Source organism: Callithrix jacchus, chromosome 13 (assembly GCF_049354715.1).
Source record: "Callithrix jacchus isolate 240 chromosome 13, calJac240_pri, whole genome shotgun sequence".
Classification (NCBI taxonomy): Eukaryota; Metazoa; Chordata; class Mammalia; order Primates; family Cebidae; genus Callithrix; species Callithrix jacchus.
Window position 1 is genome coordinate 106802723 of NC_133514.1, and position 20306 is coordinate 106823028.

The 20306-nt window shown below is 39.1% G+C and overlaps 1 protein-coding gene across 1 annotated transcript; it reads left to right on the top strand.

Moving 5' to 3' along the window:
* The first annotated feature begins 4901 nt into the window (after positions 1 to 4901).
* Positions 4902 to 16717, top strand: SERPINB2 (serpin family B member 2). The gene is made up of 8 exons (XM_008979937.5): positions 4902 to 4965; positions 8643 to 8819; positions 12259 to 12378; positions 13108 to 13236; positions 13756 to 13873; positions 14566 to 14708; positions 15245 to 15409; positions 15734 to 16717. Exons 2-8 carry the CDS (start codon positions 8652 to 8654, stop codon positions 16136 to 16138), a joined length of 1248 nt encoding a protein of 415 aa, XP_008978185.1. The 5' UTR covers positions 4902 to 4965; positions 8643 to 8651; the 3' UTR covers positions 16139 to 16717.
* The last annotated feature ends 3589 nt before the right edge of the window (positions 16718 to 20306 follow it).

Genomic DNA, 20306 nt, shown 5'->3' on the forward strand with positions numbered 1-20306 from the left:
GGCCACATCTTAAAATAGGTGAGGTTTGCTTTCTTTGCCCTGAAGATCAGGACCTTCCCTTTCTGTGGCCTCGGCCTACCCTTATGCAGTGTTCTCACCCTCCTATCGTCTTCACACACCCCGAAACTCCTTTCTGGACCACCCCTTTCCTTGTAAAACCCGCTTCACAGGAATTTAGAAACATGTAATATTTCTCCCAGAGCCTTTAACACACAAAGTGTCATTGCTAATTTATTCTCTGATAAAGAGATTTCAAAAAGTGTATGTTGGAGAATGTTTTAGCCAAGATGTCCCAAATTCACACCATGGAGGTGACTGCCTTCACCTTCATTTGGTTCTTCTCACAGCAACAACTATGTAAATTTATGGAATAAACCTACTAAGGCTAATTAATATTAATGATCTTTGTTATAAATTAACATTGTCTCAATATATCTAACTGGAAGTCATTTAAAAATAAGGTTATTATGTAGAATTTTATATTAAAATAGGACTTCCTTTTTGACCTACTTCATATCATGTTGGAGATAATTTCAGTGCTGTTACTGCTGTAGAGAAATGATGCATTTTGCTAATTTGTACATTCCCCATATATCTGTAAATTATGTAAAACAGGTAATTATGGAAGTATCATTGGTTGCTCTTCAAAGTGGGGAGGATAGAAATGCATTACAATGTGCCAAACATGAGCAAGTCATTTAGCAAACACTAAGTGAACACCTAACATGAACCAAACGCCTGTCCTAGCCTTTGAGGAAGACAATCACAGTCTTGGACTTCACGGCTGTTACCATCTAGCAGGGAAGATAGGCAGTGAATTATAAACTACATAGGTTCTGCAATCACATTGGTTAGACGTTTCAAAGAAAATGCACAGCATATGCATGTCTCAATTAGAATATTAGCACTTTATTACTTATAAAGGTATTTTATTCTTTTGGACATTATTTCTTTTTTATACATGATTCATTGTAATAATAGTGGGGAAAGGAAAAACACCTCAATATAGAAACTTTAATAAATTATTTCTGATTTTAAAAGTAATGTGTGCCTATTATGGAAAATGTGGGAAGGCTTTTAAGGTACAAAGGAAGAAAATGGTGAATCTATAAAGTTATCACTAGACATAAACCCTGTTTATTACACTAAGTAATATTTCTTATGCATGTATTTTATTTATATAATGAAGATAATACTGCTGATATAATTTTATTTCCTTCCTTTTCCCACTTATGATGATCTCATACACATTTTCCTGGAAAATAAGAGACTTCTGTTTCAGTACCCTCATGCTCCGCAGGAGCGATCTGCTGTGCATTTGTCAGACGTACTATTTCAGGTTATTTGAGAAAGCTTAATCTTACATATTTTCTAATGGTAAGAACATTCTTTAGTGATTGGGTGTTTTTTTCTAGTTGACCTACTGGCCGGGTTACTGCTATAGTCTCCTAATACATTTCCCACCCTTTAGTTTCCTTCTCTTCTGAATTTTCAGATTTTTCTTCTTAAAACACAACTTTTTACAAGTCATTTCCCTTCTCCAGAGTTTACAGTAGACTGACTTTAGCTTAGATTTCAACAGTCTGTTATCAAAGGCTCCTGTATAAGATGTGTTCCTTTTCTCCTTTCCTCCTCTGTAGCACCAACTTAGCTCCAGAAAGATGTCAGGAAGCTATTCAATAATCTTTGCTTCCCACTTCTGTAATATTAGTGCCTTCCTCTCTCTATTGTGTAGTTTTTCATTTATCTCAACTCTTACCTGAAGGCCCTAACATACATTACCCATCCTTTCCCTTCTTCGTATGATACTTACTATTGGCACCACTCCATTTGGTTTTAAGTTACATATTATCTTTTACAAGTTCTTCTAGTTGTCTGAGGTGTGAAAGTCTGGTCTTCTTATACTGAACTCCTACAGTTGCTCTAACCTCGGCAGAAAGGCAGCTCCCACATCAAACACCAACAGTCACCCTGTTATATATTAGCTAATGTCTTGCGGCACTCACTACCAAGGGCGATCTGCTGAGGACTTGGCAGGCATTATCTCACTGATTAGTTACAGCAGCCTGCATTATTTAGACATAGGCTGCAAATGACAGAGAACCCAAAGTGTCAAATGTTCTTAAACAATGCAGACTTATTTATTATAATATCTCAGAGAATTATAGCAAGAGCAAAAACTAGACGTAGGTGGCTTCTGGCATTGGCAGATGTCAGGGATTTTGTTTGGCATCTTTGAAAATTTCTCAGGCTTCCTATATGGTTGAAGTATGATGGTGGCATCTTCTGGCATGGCATTCTAGCACAACCATGCTCAAAGTTGGGTAGGAAGGGATGGTATAAATATGGAGGTTCTTTCTTGATGCTTCCTTCTATCAAAGAAAGAAAACATTTTCCAAACAATCCCCAGTGGATTTCTCCCAAAAGTCATTGTCCAGAAATGGATTTCTATGTCCTCCCATCCCCCGCACCCCCGCACCCCCACCAAGACTGGCAGCCAGCCTTTCCTTTCCTGAGATCAAGGACTCTCCGAATAATACCTGAAGAAAATCAGGAAGAAAGATAGCAAAAAGGCATTGATTTGGGGTAAGCAATCAACAGTACCAGCTGTATAGTGTTATTAGGAAATTCAAAGTTAGAGCAGTTGAGAAATATGTGCAAGATTATACAACTAGTAAGTGGCAAAAAGAAGATTCTGAGACTTCTCTGAGTCTCTCAGAATTCTTATCCTTGCTCATCACAGTATAGGGCCTCTCTAGAGAGTCTTACCATGTTACTCTACCCATCAAAAAATATTTGGTAAGAATTTACTTGATGCTCACCACTGTTCTTGTTGCTGAAGGGAAACCAAGTGTATATTTAGAGATAGACCCTAACTCAGATGATACTGCCAATATACAAGATTACTATACTACATACTTAACTCTGAAAGTTGTAGTTTTATGTAGACATTCACTGAGGGTTGTAGGAGTCAGAATGGACTCCATGGAAGTTACGGGGTGTGAATCAAACATCATAGATGAGTCAGTGGGGAGAAAGAAGCGTGACATTCCTGTTGAGAATAACCGGAACGAATACAATACGATGAGGAAGAGTAGCACCTGAGAAGTGAGTGAAGCAAAGGGTGGCTGAAGTTCTAGGTATACTGGCATCTGTCCCAACTTGTTGAGCTGCCAATATGTGGCCAAAAACAGTTAAACGGGCTGGGTGCGGTAACTCATGCCTGTAATCCCAGAACTTTGGGATGCCGAGGCGGGCGAATCATGAGGTCAGGAGTTCGAGACTGGCCTGGCCAAGTCGGTGAAACACTGTCTTTACCAAAAACTACAAAAGTTAGCTGGGTGTGGTGGCAAGGGCCTGTAATCCCAACTGCTTGGGAGGCTGAGGCAGGAGAATTGCTTGAACCTGGGAGGTGGAGGTTGCAGTGAGATCGTGCCACTGCACTCTAGCCTGGGTGACAGAGGAAGACTATATCTCAAAACAAACAAACAAACAACAACAAAAAAAAACAGTTAAACAGTTTGGTCACATAAACGTTACCAGAGGGATCTTCTTGGACTGAGGCTGAAAAGACAGAAGGGACTTAGCTCAACACCAGACTCCTGAGTACTCACAGGAGGAGAGCACAGTGGACTAAGGGGTTTTAATACATGTAAAAGGGTCAGTGGCTCCTAATAAAGGATAAGATCTGTTTCTTTTTTTCTCTTTATTTTATTTTTTATTTTTATTTTTTTGAGATGGAGTCACAATCTGTTGCCTAGGCTGGAGTGCAATGGTACAACCTCACCTCACTGCAACCTCTGCCTTCCACGTTCAAGCGATTCTCTTGCCTCAGCCTCTCAAGTACCTGGGATTACAGACGTGCGCCACCATACCTGGATAATTTCTGTATTTTCAGTAGAGATGGGGTTTCACCATGTTGGCCAGGTCGGTCACAAACTCCTGACCTCAAGTGATCCTCCTGCCTAGCCTTCCAAAATGCTGGGATTACAGGCATGAGCCACCATGCCTGGCCATAAGATCTATTTTCTAATCAAGAGAAGATGAACAGTTCTTCTTGTGTCAGGATATTAGGGTAGAATCCAGAGTTATTTAGAAAATTACAGCTTGATACAACGTAAGACAGTTTAAAATAGAGAATTTCTAAGAAAGAATATGGTGAATTTTTTCTTCCCTCCAAAGCCCTAAATATCACTTGGGTCTCTGTAGGCTCAGAAGAGAGTAAATCTTGGCCAGGCGTGGTGGCTCACGCCTGTAATCCCAGTACTTTGGGAGGCTGAGGCAGGTGAATCACTTGAGGTCAGGAGTTCGAAACCAGTCTGTCCAACATGGCGAAACCCCGTCTCTACTTAAAACACAAAATTAGCCAGGCATGGTGGTGCATGCCTGTAATCCCAGCTACTTGGGAGGCTGAGGCAGAAGAATCGCTTGAACCTGGGAGGTGGAGGTTATAGTGAGCCAAGATTGTGCCACTGCACTCCAGCAAAACTCCATCTCAAAAAAAAAAAAAATAAAAAAAGAGTAAACCTCATGGCACTTATATATTGGAAGAAGCCCACAGACCATGGCTGATGAAAGTTAGAAGGAATATAGTAGAAATTGATACTCTTCTTGAGCACACGTATAGTGGGAGAAATCTTGAAACTGGGGCTGACAGATTTTAGCTAATTTTGAGAGGCATGTGTAGATATTGACCAATTCTTAAGTTTCAGAGTGACCTCATCCTCCCCCCAAATTTCTTAAACTGTGCCTTTACAAAGAAGTATTTCTATTCTAATGATGTCTTGCTGAGTAAAATGTTGAATCACTCAAAGGATATAGATTAAAACAAGAGAGAGAAAAAAATGCTTTGTGGGAGGGGCAGAGCTGTATAAAACCAGTCATTACCATGTCTGAACTTTAACAAGTCTCAGAGGAGCATTGCCTGTCAGACAGCAACTCAGAGAATAACCAGAGAACAACCAGGTATTTCAATGATTTCCATGCCATTTCTATGGGAAATAGGAGTTCATGTTTTCTCTGCCCTCATGCTGGTATTAATAGGTTGAAAATTTGAATGTGGGGTGTTGGCAGAGGGTGAGTAAAATTTAACTGGTGTTTTCTTGTTTAGTTGTTTAATAAGAAACATTTTATTTCAAGATTTGAATTACATTTACAAGGTGTCATTTTGAGTCTCAGAAGCCAACAAATGCCTATGTAGCGTTAACCAAAATGAAATGTACATTTGTATTGTGATGTCAATTTTATTGAACAGGTTAGAATATGTATGTTCTCTACCAGCTACTGTTTTGACACTGAATTTGATGGAAATTACTACATTAAAATATTTTCATTTAAGCAATTGAATGTAATCTCTACATTGTATATAAATAAAAGGAAAAGGGGACTCCATTTGAATCTTAGATGAAAAAGCAGCAACTGCAAAAATTAAGTAGCAATTTGGGCTGGGTCAGTCTAGTACAACAATATGTTTATTGAGTTTAGTTCAATAACGAGTCAATTTAGTGAAAGAGAATAATCAGCCAAACTAGTTGTGGGGTTGACTGAAGTATGGTTCAGTAAATAACTTAATACCTCATAAAAAGATACTTATTCGTTATGAAAGCCATCAACTAAAAGAAATTGCTTTTAATTCTGTTGGGAGAAATGTACCAGTATTTGATGAGATATTATCTTGAAAATTGTTTTCTCTCAGTTCTTATTTATTTTTGTGGTCAATTTCAAAATATTTCCACTGCCTAATTGTAAAAAAAAAAAAAAAATTGTTTTAAATTCTGCAGCAAACTCCAATCTAACATTCAGGGCCAATAGGATGAGGGACAGTGGCCGTGTGACTGGTGACTCCTCCTTCCCTGTGCCAAGTTTCAGTGGTGCATTTGTCAACTTTGTGTTGCAGGAACCAACACAAGGACCAGGAAGCCCAGCCCTCCATATTATTCCCATTAATTCATTTCAGTAATACTATTAAACCTTAATTAAGAGCATACTATTTGGAAGTTAATGAGGTCATATAAATTACTATAATGTTAAAAAATGCACAGGAGGTATACCTGTTCCGGGAGGCTGTGGTATTTCACAATGCCTCACGGTTTCAGTTTTGCATTGTTTTGAAAGATTTTCATGCAAACATAAAGTATGGCCTTATCTGAGAGTCAGGAAACACTGCCTAGGATGCCTTCATAGATTTCTAAAATTATGAATCTCTGAGACCTTACTTGAAAATTTTGTAGGAAACCATTAGATTTGAAATTGGAAGTCTGGGATCCAGCCCAGGCTTCTGAAATGAACCAGATGTGTAATCTCCATTTTCACAATTTCATTCACATAACAGAAATTACTGAGCCTTACTGGACAGGTAATTAGGCAAATTAAAAAGGGAGCTGAAGGAATTTGGTTAACTGACATATCGACATCAAATATTATTTTTACATTAAATGTAATCAATTGCACCTGATTTAAAAATATAATTCAAACTATTGTTTTGAAAGAAGTAAATGCTTCGAGGACAACTAGCTTCCATTCGTATTAACTTCTTTCTTTATCAAGTTACCTTAAATTCTAACTTAGTATTAATAGAACTTTCTGATAGTTTGTCTTTAGAGTTAAATATTTTTACTGTCAAAGTTACTAACTATGTGGATTGTTACAAATAATTCAGTATGGATCATTACAAAGAATCATGTACTTAGGTATGGGAGAAGTCTAATTTACTTTTCTGGCTCTAATCTCTTATTCACATTTTTCACATGGGGATAGAGAAATATTTTATTTATGTTATTAATACTCAGTTTGTTTCCAAACAGTATTAAGGTAATTCATTTTAAAAATCTATACAATAAATACAATTAATTTTAAAGACGATTTTAATTTTAAAAGTAAGAGGAAACAAAGTGTTGAGCCATCCAGTGTAATCTAGATGAAGCAAGAGAGAAAAAGAAGTGACTTTTTTTAAAAACTTAATAAGCCTTTTAATAGGATTACAGGTTTACTAATTTTTTCTTTTGACTTATTCTTTCTAGCATTTCTTGCACTATAACTTGCTTAAGCTCTTACACTTGATAGTGAAGGTATGAATCACCGAGCAAAGCAATGTGGAGCATTGAAAAGAGTGGACTTCCTTAGACAGACCTGGGCTTGAACCCCTGCTCCACTACCTACCAGCCGTGTGACCTTATACAAGTTACTTAATGTTTCTGGGCATCAGGATATAATCTATAAAATAGGGAGAATCACCTCTACCTCATACAGATCCTGTAAAGAGTAAATGAGGAGAGGAAGTATGAGAGTTTTAGGGATAAGTTTTATTTAATTTACTATTTTCATCTTGATAAAATGGTTTGATTATATTTCAAATGAGAAATTTTAATGCAAATTCCAGTCACTTTCTTAAAGAAAAATAAAGAGTTCATGAACCACGGGTTCACACAAGAAAGAAGTGACCATTGGTCCTTGTTGGGGAGCCCTGCCGAGTGAGACCACAGGTGTAGACGGCCAAGACCAGAGCCAGAGGACACCCTTCCTCCGGGGTACATCCCCCAGCCCCTCCCTAGTTCTGGGAAGGCACTGTCACAGGAAGGTTTCCCAAGGGATGATGAGTGTTAGCGTTGTTTGGTATATTTATATATTTTGATAATTATCAGGTGTGTTTTAAGCTATGATGAAAGCAAAACATACAGCTGGAAAGATGATCATTGGTCAGGACCAAAAAACACACACACCTTGGGTGTGACCATGCATTCAATTTACTGCAGAGCCTGAGGTCAGGGAAGGTCTCAGATGGTTCATACCTTGGTGTGTGTATGAGTTTCATAGGCCTGGGATTAAGGATTATCCCTGCAATTGCACCTGGCATTGACTTTCTACCTGGTGGGGTGACAGAAGAAGGGGGTCTTCTACTCCTCCCAGTAATAAACTCCCCAGTATAGGAAGTCTTTTTGTAGTAAGGCAGTGGAATTTGTGGTGCATAGAAGGAAGGGGTGTTGGGATAGGGCTGGGTGAAAGTCCAAACCTTCAGACAATCAGTCTAAGCCACTTTAGAAACAGGAAACTTGAAGGAAATTGACCGTCTTACCCGATGCAACAAGAGTATGTATGTAGGTGGCATACATTTCAATATGTGTGTATCTTCCCGTGTGGCAGTGTGTGTGGTGTGGATGTGTGTAGTGTTTCATGGAGGCAGCATAGAAGCTGAGAGTATGACTTAAGGGTCGGCCTATCCAGCTTCAAGTATCTAGCTCCATCCAGTAGGAGCCTATCCTACTCCCATCCCTGTTTATTGTCATTGTTATTCTATGGCATGCCACAAAATGTCACTACTCATCATACAAAACACTTCATGTATCTCAGGACTGGCTAGGTAATTTACAGGGTTGGGTGCACGGTGAAAACGTGGGTCTTTTGTGTACAATTATCAAGAATTTCAACATGGTGACAGGAGAACATTTGGCCAAGCATGGGGCTTTTTATGGCTGCACAGGTGGCATGACCATGAAGCTGTCTCTGCCCTGCCTCATGTTCCATGAGGAAGAACAGAGAGGGAATCAGACCCTGCACAGAGTACAGCCTGTCCTACTCTGCTGACCTCACCCAAAATATTACCTCATGTTTCAGAGCTGTTTTTTTCTTGTTCTCTTTCCTTCTAGATTGCAATAATGGAGGACCTTTGTGTGGCAAACACAATCTTTGCCCTCAATTTATTCAAGCATCTGGCAAAAGCAAACCCCACCCAGAACCTCTTTCTCTCTCCATGGAGCATTTCGTCCACCATGGCCATGGTCTACATGGGCTCCAGGGGCAGCACCGAGGACCAGATGGCCAAGGTGAGTTTGAGTTAAAGCTCCACATTTGGGCTGAGAGGTTCCTGAATGGAATTGGAGAACTGCTCTTGTTTTATGCTAAAGACATTTTGACTCAGGAGGTCAGCAATCACCACAGCTAATAAAGCACTGATCCTTATAACACGAATTCCTTAGATTCAAATCTACAAGACAGCCAAGCCCCCAAAACCCTCAACTGTAGCTGTTGAAGGCATATGGAAGTTGAATAGCCTGCAAGGCTGGACACAGTTTTGAGTGGCCACATCTTATATTTTAATGATATGGTATTCTTATTTTTCAAAGAGAATGTTTTGTACTCATTATCTCATTCAGTTTTATGACAGATATCATTTTACAGATGAGAGCACTGGTGGTGTCAAGGAAGCTCCTACTGTCTCCTAACTCCTAGCTTGGGCTCCTTTACATTGCTCTGCCACTGTGGTGTTTGTTCCCTGTTCCTATGAAGAATTCCTCCTAACGTTAAGAGAGTATCACAAAGGGAAAACACACACACACACACACACACACACACACACACACACCCAAAGTGGGCGGTGCTCACTATACCCAAAGAAATATATGGATAGTGATGAAGCTGCAGAAGACTTGGCCATATGATCATGCCTGTGAGGTCACAACAGCAGAATGGGACTTGGCATTATGCATGGCCAGCCCTGAAAACCAAGGTGGACGGAGTGCACAACAGCATCGTGAGGGATTTCTGCAAGGCCACTGCCTGCCTTCCTTGGTAAACGGACATGAACTCAGTCAGGGAACTCTTTCCATGGAGTCTGAGCCCTGGAAATTATGTTGGACTACTTCAGCTGTACACTACAATACACTCCGCACATACAAAATTCTTGTGATCATGCTATTTCCTAGGTTAGGGACTTCAATGTGACCATCATATCATCAAAACTTCCTTGCATTCAAACACAAATATTAACATTGAAGGTTTTAAGAACAAGCACACATTGTGCATGCAGTCACACCAAGATGCCACTGGCTGGTTTCCAGTTCCCACGAGAAAGTACCTGAATGCAAATACATTCTTTCCATGCACATGGTGACCCATGTAAGGTGGGCCTCATTTGAAGTTTGAAGTTTCACAAAGAGAGCATTAGCCAATCTTGCTGCAGGAGGACAAGGGATGGATGAATCACCCTCTGTGTTTGTGACAGTTTGAACATCGAGACTTGAAACAAAACTCAATTGCTCAACTCCCTGATACAAGTAGCCTTTTGCAATACTCTTTCCCCTTTATTTTTTTTTAATTTTATTTTTGCCTTGAAAGAATAAAGATAGTAAATTGGCATGAAAGCTTTAGAAACATCAGGTCTTGGTGTTTTGGTTGTTGTTTTTTTTTAATGTAAAGGAATCAGAAGCAACGTATTTTGGGAGCAAATGCTAAATGAAGTGCTCTGGGTGATTGAAGTAAAAATCTTGAATTTCGTACTGCAGGAAAATAAACTGATCGCTTTGGATACAAGACAGCTTTTCTGTATCTAAGAAGTGGTTTAAGCCTCTGGGACTATGTGAGGATTCTATATAGTCTTTTTTTTTGACAAATATTTCCTTTTTAAATTATACTTTAAGTTCTGGGGTACATGTGCAGAATGTGCAGGTTTGTTACACAGGTATACATGTGCCATGGTGGTTTGTTGCACCCGTCAACCTGTCATCCACATCAGGCATTTCTCCTAATGCTATCCCTCCCTGTAGTCTTTTTACAACTCTGTTGCATGTGCAGATTTTGAAATTCAAATGTTAATATGATTGCTTCCCAAATAAAAAGAAAAGACATTTCTTGGCTTGGAGAAAGAAGCGCGGGCTTTGGAGACAGATTTATCTGTGTTTGAGTTATGGCTTTGCTCCTTACTCTGTGTGTATGAGGACATTGAAACTCTCTGCATCTCAGTTTTCTCATCTACAAAATGGAATCAAAATGTTTAGCCTGCAAAACAGGTTGTGAAAGATTAGAGATACTATGTAAGGCACCTAGTAGCAATCGTTGTAAAAATAACCAATACTTATGAGAACTTAGCCAGGCATCTTTCTGAGAACTCTATAAATTTACTCACATAATACAAAACACTATGAGGTAGGTGCAATGATTACCATACTCATTTTACAGATGAGGGAATTGGGACAAGAAGAAACCACACTGTTGGGAATTGCCGAGGCTGTTAGAAGTGGTATAGTTGTAGAGAAAGAAAAGAATAAATAAAAGGTATATGCTCCTAGACAGCATAGGTCTGCGGGAATTAGGGTGTCAGCTCTTTTGCTTATAGTGAGGCAACAGACCCATCCAGGCCAAAGTGTCCTCGCATGGACTAGGGGCAGCTCACAGCCCCACTTTTGCAGGGAGCTCTCCCTGAGTGACTTTGACACTGATTCAGGAAGGCTTTAGTGCTAGCCCAGAGAACCTTGATTTAAGGGTCAATTTCCTTGGCAGGAAGGAAAACCAGCCAAGCTGTCACAGGAAATATTCTTTTATGTGAGGGCAGAGTTGTACCACTTCTTTTCAGAGAGCACTAGGCTGGAGTTACGATGTATGACTGGAAGAGCAGAGAAAGACCTCCCAAACCCTAACACACCTCCCTCAGCTCAGAAATTCACCAACTTGCTGGACGAGGCTGCCTTAATTAACTTCATTAGCAGAACCCCAACCCTCAAGCCACTTACCAGATCAGCTTCTCCTCAGGGGCCCCATAGGAAAATGCTGAGGAAAAAGGATTTCCAAGGAGGTTGGAAGGGGTGGGTGGCTGGGAGGCAGGGCCAGCCTGCCGGTACTGAGCCTGGCAGACCAAGGTGGGCAGGCAGCAGTGTTATGGGAAAGAGATCTGAGGCAGCTTCAGAGTGGACAGTCTTCACTGCCAGCTTCCCTGTGTACAAAGAGATTCAAGGTGTTGTCAGACCAACTTGTCCCTGACATGGACATTCACGTCTCTGTGTGTGAATAAAGTAGGTGTAAATATTTTGGGTCAGCCTTGTTAATATCGCGTGACCCATTTTTATGCTTTAGCTGACTTTGGCTTGTAGTTTTTGGCAGATTGAAAGTATTTTGTATATAAGGCCACTGAAAAGAGAGAGAGAAGGTTCTGAGTTAACCTTGTGACTTTCTTCAAAACACTGGCATTTTGTTCAAAGCAATTAATTGGTTGGATTTAATTTAGATAATTTGGGGAAGAGGTTTTACATCATTTCATAATAATAAAATTGTTTCCCAAAATGGCCAGGATATAAATTTCTATAAGGGAAATTTAGGTTGGCTGACACCTTTATATTACGCAGAAAGAGTATTAAGTATCTGTGCTTGTTTCCCATGTATAAGGTCAGGGAAAAGATCTAGGATCATTGTAGAGCCACTTGATAGCCAGCGTTTTAAAAAGTTCAGTAAATCCGGGGGCAAGTGTACCATTCTCCCTAATTCTGATTGCAGGTGCTTCAGTTTAATCAAGTGAGAGCCAATACAGTAACCCCCGTGACTCCAGAGAACTTCACCAGCTGTGGATTCATGCAGCAGGTCCAGAAGGGTACTTATCCCGATGCGATTTTGCAGGTATCTGACTTATTGGTTCATATCTCTTTTGTATTTTATTGCTACAATCTTCTTGTCTTAAAGCCACAATGTTAGACTAGGAAGGAAGCAAATATACCCTCTCCCATTCACAGAAAGAAAGCTAAGATGCGGAGTTATTAAGAAAAACATATCCCAAGGTGATACCCATAATGAGAGATGAGTCAGGGCAGAATCGAGACTTCATGAGTTATAGACCAAGCCTATTTATTTCTAAGTTCTCTCACGCCCCTCTGTCATTGGTGAGGTATGTGTAATTTATTATAAATCCACAGTAGACACTCCTAGAATACACATGTATGGATGAGTATTTCCAGAGGAGAGGACAGGGACTGACAATTAATTGAGAAATGGGGGAAGGCTAGCCCCAGCACTTAACCATCTTATAAATATAACAAAAATTCCTTAGAGTCCTTGAAGTTTAGGAAACTGAAAAGGGGACCTTTCTTCTCAGCTGTTAGTTACCTCCTGGTTAAATCCAATCCATACACGCAGCAAAATTTGAAACAAATTAAAATTCATCTTATTAGTTTTAATGCACCACATCCTTATTAAAATAATTTTCTCAAAGATTCCTCTAAAGTACTAAAAACAAACTATGCATTAATATAGCATTTCATCATTGTACTCAAAAAATATTATCATGACTTAAGAAATACCTTGTTTGGTAGTCCTGTGTTAAATACAGAGAATCCCTTCTTTCCGTTCAAGGCACAAGCTGCAGATAAAATCCATTCATCCTTCCGCTCTCTCAGCTCTGCAATCAATGCATCCACAGGGGGTTATTTATTGGAAAGTGTCAATAAGCTGTTTGGTGAGAAGTCTGCAAGCTTCAGGGAAGTAAGTGAAACCTGTAATTGAAATGACTGGGTCCCAAACAAGTAGTGAGGCCACTTTCAAAGCAATTCTCTACAATTCTACAGTTCATAAAAGTAGAGTTGGAATTCCACACCAACTCCCTAGGGCTGGCCTCACATTAACAGCTGCCCCTCCTGTTCCCTCTGTGGCTGCCTCCTCTTCCTGTTGCAAATGTCCCAGTTGCAGAGTCATAAATTAGGAAAACAAATGCAATTGTTTTTCAGAGACACTATCTCCCAAGCCAAACCTCTGTCCTTTTATTCTGTGTCTATAATGCAAAGAGTGCAAGACAGTGGGTAGAGATGGGTGGGAGTGTGGACCACTTCACACCCATGTGGGTTCTGCCCTTTCTCCCTTCAGCACCTGCCTTCCACAGCCAGCCTCCACTCCCACCCTTACTCCAGGTCTCCTAATCTCAATAGGAAGATAGTAATTCACAACTACACCATGGCTTGTTTGGTATATATTCTGTGTAACCTTTGGCATTGTCTTGCTTCAAAGGAATATATTCGACTCTGTCAGAAATATTACTCCTCAGAACCCCAGGCAGTAGACTTCCTAGAATGTGCAGAGGAAGCCAGAAAAAAGATTAATTCATGGGTCAAGACTCAAACCAAAGGTAAAACCAAGAAAATATTTTCTTTTCTTCTTTCCATTTAGACAACTCTGATCTGTTTCCATCCGTGAACTTAGCCTTTACCCCTTTGCAATTTGTCCAACTTCAGTTACTTTGGTGGATGCAACTTTGTTCCTGTTCAGCTCAGTGATGTTTTAAGTGAGAAGAAATAATTGAGGCCTACTAATAGAAGATATATGTTTAGTAATTAAATATTTGATTTTGGATATTACCTGAGAATAGAATATGAAAAGAGGCAGAAGTTTTCAAAATAAGAAATATGAGTCAGATCCTCAGACTCTCTAGACCAGATCTAGAAGAACATGATGTATTTTGGAAAGGCTCTATTGTATTCCTGAGGAGCCTCTCTTTCACTTCCTTCTGATTTGAATAACTTTCAACTGCAAAACTTTGAGAAAACTATATAAAAGGAAGTGAAAATCTTGTTCCAAATTTGATAGGAGGTCTATATTTTAAATGCATTATTTCTTCATTTTTTTCTTTGACTTTGCAAGCCTTTTGAGAAATTGGTTTTGATTTTATTTTTTGCTTTAAATAAGTCTAAAGAAAAACTACCTTGAAGATCAACATCTCTGTAATTTGACGAATTTAGTTTGATGGCTACTCAGAAAATTCAGGAAGTAACTGCACAGTTCTTGATTATGAAACCTAATTACATGTTATGTTTTCTGTAGGCAAAATCCCGAACTTGTTACCTGAAGGCTCTGTAGATGGGGACACCAGGATGGTCCTGGTGAATGCTGTCTACTTCAAAGGAAAGTGGAAAACTCCATTTGAGAAGAAATTAAATGGGCTTTATCCTTTCCGTGTAAACTCGGTATGAGAAAACAAAATGTATCTTCCTAACATATATTTTAGAGCCTTTGACAAGATATAGACAGAAACATTAGAGACCTCTCATTCATTTTCCTACATGACTTGCTAGTTAGAGATTTTGCAGGTTGGACAGTTGATTGACTCTTTCAAGAAACAGTACAGGTAGAGGGGAAGACCATGGCTTTATAATTATATGTGCCCAGACTCAAATGTTGGCTTTACCACTTAGTTCAAAGAGCTGTAAGTGTTGACACATGGCAGAGTTCCTGGCCCATAGTAAGAACTGAACAAGTGTTATCAAATCATGGTTGTCATTACCATTGTTGGCTATTTTACTGAATGATGGATATAAATTTGAACAAGCTAATAACACCAGAGTACCAACTGTAAGGGTGTACAAATAATTTATTTTGTTGATTTTAAAAAAAGCTCACATTTATCCAACACTAAAGTAGAACCCATCCTCCTTTATGTCTAATTGTAAATCTCTTGACATCTTATAATTGACTTCCATATTTTACTTTTTAATAATATTAGACTCAGCGCACACCTGTACAGATGATGTACTTGCGTGAAAAGCTAAACATTGGATACATAAAAGACCTAAAGGCTCAGATTCTAGAACTCCCATACGCTGGAAATGTTAGCATGCTCCTGTTGCTTCCAGATGAAATTGCTGATGTGTCCACTGGCTTGGAGCTGGTAAGGCATTTAGATATTTAAATTTCTGGGGCTAAACCTGCCTTTTGTTAGATGACTATACACTCCTTACAAAATGATGTGGTAATTTTTCATGGAAATATATAAAACAGTTGATGGTAAATGTAGCATGTCTCTACATTTCATTGAAAGTCTTAACCATGCCACATACGTTACCTTCTTGTAAAAATCTGACCAACCTATTAACTTTTTATATCACCCACAACATAGTAAGGTCACTGATTTTTAATATTAGACTTAAAGTTGTTTTCCTTCTTTCCTAATACTTGCTGTATTTTCTTTTGTTTGTTTTGTTTTGCTTTGCAGCTAGAAAGTGAAATAACCTATGACAATCTCAACAAGTGGACCAGCAAAGACAAAATGGCTGAAGATGATGTTGAGGTGTTCATGCCCCAGTTCAGATTAGAAGAGCATTATGAACTCAAGAGCATTCTGAGAAGCATGGGCATGGAGGACGCCTTCAACAAGGGACAGGCCAATTTCTCAGGGATGTCGGAGAGGAACGACCTGTTTCTTTCTGAAGTGTTCCACCAAGCGATGGTGGATGTGAATGAGGAGGGCACTGAAGCAGCAGCTGGCACAGGAGGTGTTATGTCGGGCAGAACTGGTCATGGAGGCCCACAGTTTGTGGCAGATCATCCTTTTCTTTTCCTTATTATGGATAAAATAACCAAGTGCATTTTATTTTTTGGCAGATTTTCCTCACCCTAAAACTAAAGCATTCTCTTTCTGCAAAAGATTTTGTAGATGAGCTGTGTGCCTCAGAATTGCTATGTCAAATTGCCAAAAATTTAGAGATGTTTTCTACGTATTTCTGTTCTTCTGAACAAATTCTGCTACAAGCTAAGTAAAAACAGAAATAATTAGACAATTGTCCATCGTAACATGACAACCATATTAATCATTTGGTCTTCTAAAATGAGATGATGCCCATTTAGATTTTCCTTACTATCAGTTTATTTTTATAATATTTACTTTTACTTTGTTATTTATTATTTTATATAATGGTGAGTTTTAAAATTATTGCTCACTGTCTATTTAATGTAGCTAATAAAGTTATAGAAGCAGATGATGAGTTAATTTCCTATTTTAAAAAATGCATTTACTTGTTCTCATAATGAAGAATGAGTACCTGTCTCTCCATGCCTTTTTATAATAAATATCTGGAAAAAAATTAAACAATAGGAAAATATATGTTCTGTGCATTTCTAGCAATACATATCACATAGATGTCTGTATATTATATTCAATTGCAAGTATATAATAAATAAACCTGTTTCCAAACAACAATATGTTTGTTTTCATTTCATTAAGTTTACAGATCATAAGACCTATTACACCTTGATTCCTAGGAGTTGAGCATCATGACTCATGAAAATGCAGAAAAAAATAAACAGGATGGAGCCAAGGGCATAACCACCCTCTTTCAAAAAGACCCAGTGTTGAGGGTGAGTGGGGTGGGGCAGAATGGAAAATGGATTAGAGCTGCTTTCTCACAGTGGTAAAGACATAGCAATTCAGAATAGTCTAGATTAGAGTCTTTTGGGGAAACCAGTGTCTAAACATTAAGGACACCAGGATTAATGACCAAGTCGAATGGTCCAGACACTGAAGGCCTCAGTCATTGAACTGAGAGTTCCAAGTAGTGAAGATGGGGAGATAGGCTGGGTCCAAGAGGAGGAGGGAAAATGTAAGATGGCTCCTTCTAAGGAACATTGTTTCAAATAGCGGTGAATGCTTTTGAGTGAGTCACAGGCAGAGTAGAACAAGAAGAAGTGAGGAATAAGGCAAATTGTAGGTTAGGGGTCTCAACTGGCAACAGAGGCTGGCTGCAGAAGTGTGGCTAGGTCCTAGAAATGTATCACACTCCCTTTGAAGGCGGGCAGGGACGCCTGACCCACTAGAACATGGTACCTAAAGAAGTAACTTCAAGACAGACTCTCCCTCCAGACCCCAGTTGCAACACGTACAAGCAGCTTAACCACGGGCCAACCATGGTGCTTCTTTTTGCTTCAGTTTTCTTTCAGTGAAAACGAAAAATACTGCTTTTAACATAAGATTGCTATGATGACTAAATGATTTCATATATATCAAGCAATAAAAAGAATACTTGGCATAAATAATATTTAATAAATACAAGTGACTATGATCTTTCTTATCTTGGTTAGTAATAAAACTGTCTCACTGTAAGCTGGTCAAACATGAATTCCAGAAAAGTACTCAGTTAACATTTTAAGGCTTGATGGTGTATTTCCTCTAATCAGACATTCCTGAAAATTAAGAATTGCTGTTGCTTGCATTCCTCTACTTACTTTTAAATTCATTTTTCTTTCTTTTTTTTTTTGAGACGGAGTTTTTTTGCCCAGGCTGGAGTGCAGTGGTGCAATCTTGGCTCACTGCAACCTCTGCCTCCCAGGTTCAAGTGATTCTCCTGCCTCAGCCTCCCAAGTAGCTGGGATTACAGGCATGTGCCACCACGCCCAGCTAATTTTGTATTTTTAGTAGAGATGGGGTTTCTCCATGTTGGTCAGGGTGCTCTATGTGCTTTAACAATTCTGCAAGTTTATAGGTGGTAACTTTGTGAATTATCATGAGTGTTAAAATATCCATATTTCACACTCATTATTGAGTTAGAATATGGCTATGCAGTTCTAGGTACAAAGTGCTTTTCAGCACTTTGAGGGTATGATTTTATTATCTTTTTTGCTACCCAAAATTGTTGATGGGAAAGTTGATGTTAAGATAATTCTTTCTCCTTGTAATTTTAATTTTTTTGTTCTTGTTAATTTTTTGATATTTCATTATATTAAGGATATTTTAAAAAACTGTATTTAAAAAAGTTTATTCTGTTCATCAACAGATTTTCCTATCTAAAAACTTATGTCTCATTTCAGTTCTCGGAAACCTCAGCCATTACTATGGGCTCAGTGTATCTCCCCAAAATTCATATGTTGAAATTTTAATCCCAACTGTGAAGGCACTTGAAGGTGGTTCTTTTGGAAGATAATTAGAGTTAGATGAGGTCATGAGGGCAGAATCCATGATGGAATTCCTGCCTTTATAAGCAGCTCTAGGCACCAGATCTTTTTCTGTCTGCCATGTGAGGACACAACAAGAAGGCAGTCATCTCTGAACCAGGAAGGGACCCTCACTAGAACTGGACCATGCAGGAACATGGTCTCAGACTAACAGTTTCCAGAACTGTGAAAAAGCAATGTTTGTTGTTTAAGCCACACATTCTATGGTATTCTGGCTTAGCAACCTGAACTGACTAAGAAAGCCACAGCCATCATGTACGCAACTGGTTGGCCACATTTGATCTACTCTCTTCTTCTGGATTCCTACTAAGATATTATTGATGTATCTGATGCTTCTCTCTCTATTTCCAAAGTTTTTTGAATATCTAATACATTTACATGGCCCAAACATCAACTATCATAAAAAAGACTAGTGTAAAAAGTCTTCCTTCCACTCCTGTTCCCTATACATTTAGTTGTTATTCCTCTGTCCTTACTAGTAATATGTGTGCATATTGCAATATACACACAGGGTCATAAATAAAAACAACAAACAAACAAAATGATTCTAATAATACTGTATTATTAACACAGGATATGAGTATCCCTTTCTCTTTCCTAGTCCCCCAACAAGCAACAAAATAACGTGCAGCTGTGATTTTATTATTGTAGGCAGAATATCTATATGTAGGGCGATATAGTTTGAATATTTGTCCCTGCCCAAATCTCAGGTTGAATGACAATCGCCAATACTGGAAGTAGGACTTGGTGGAAGGTGTTTGGATCCTAGGGGCTGATCCCTTAGGGTTTGGTGCTGTCCCCACGACAGTGAGTTCTCATGAGATTGGTTATTTAAAGATGGGCGGCAACTTCCACAACCCTCTCTCTCTCTTGCTTCTGCTTCTACTATATGATGTGCCTACTCCCCCTTTGCCTTCGGCCATGATTGTAAGTTTCCTGAGGCCTCCCCAGAAGCTGAGCAGATGCCATCACTTTGCTTCTTGTACAGCCTGCAGAACTGTGAGCCAGTTAAAACTCTTTTCTTTGCAAATTACCCAGTCTCAGACATTTCCTTACAGCAATGCAAAAATGAACGAATATATAGGGGGTTTAATCAAGAAGTGAGGAAGAAATCTAGAGAAGATTTTGAGGAAAAAAATGAATAAAATGTACCCTTTAACTTTAAAGATGAAACAATTTGCTGCAGAATTCAGCAAAATCCACATTGATGCCTTTACTGTAATGCAAGCAACACAAGCAAGTCTTCATCCTGTGCGGTGATGCTGGGCAAGTCATCATGGGGGACTGCTGTCCGTCAAGGTGAGCAGTCCTTCTATCTGGAGGTGCCATATGATGCTTTTGTCTAATAGTAGTCCTGGGGCATCCTTGCAATCATGTCTGCTCAGTGCAAGTTGGGCAGGCATCATGGAACTTTCTAGCACACACCTCATTCCCCAGTGAAATCCAGAGTAACACTCTGCTCTGAGTTCCACATCAACATTCGAATGTTAAACTCTGAGCCATCTTGCCAGAAAATAAGTGTGCCTCTGTGAAGAGAAAAAACAGGAACTATGTGAAGCAAAATATACTAATTACTTTATAAATAGAGAGGCTCCTTCTTTCTCCTAGTCCCTCCTGGAGATGTCCTCCTGTTCCCATTTCTCTCCCCATGATCCCCTCTTCCTCCATACACACGCAAATGAAACAAATGACGTGTTACTTTTCTTTTGTAATAAACAAGGAGTGAAAAAGCATTCCTAGGGAAAAATAAGAGAACCAGAAAATGATGAACGATACCACTCAATAATGGTGTCTACAATTTTTGATCTAAAACCCTTCTCCCTGCTAGTGGGGAGAACGGA

Excerpts from the sequence above, each read along its gene's own strand:
- SERPINB2 (XM_008979937.5), top strand. The coding sequence starts at position 8,652 with ATGGAGGACCTTTGTGTGGCAAACACAATCTTTGCCCTCAATTTATTC. Across the intron at positions 12,379-13,107 it reads ATCCCGATGCGATTTTGCAG|GCACAAGCTGCAGATAAAAT; the intron begins GTATCTGACTTA and ends TTTCCGTTCAAG. Across the intron at positions 14,709-15,244 it reads ATCCTTTCCGTGTAAACTCG|ACTCAGCGCACACCTGTACA; the intron begins GTATGAGAAAAC and ends TAATAATATTAG.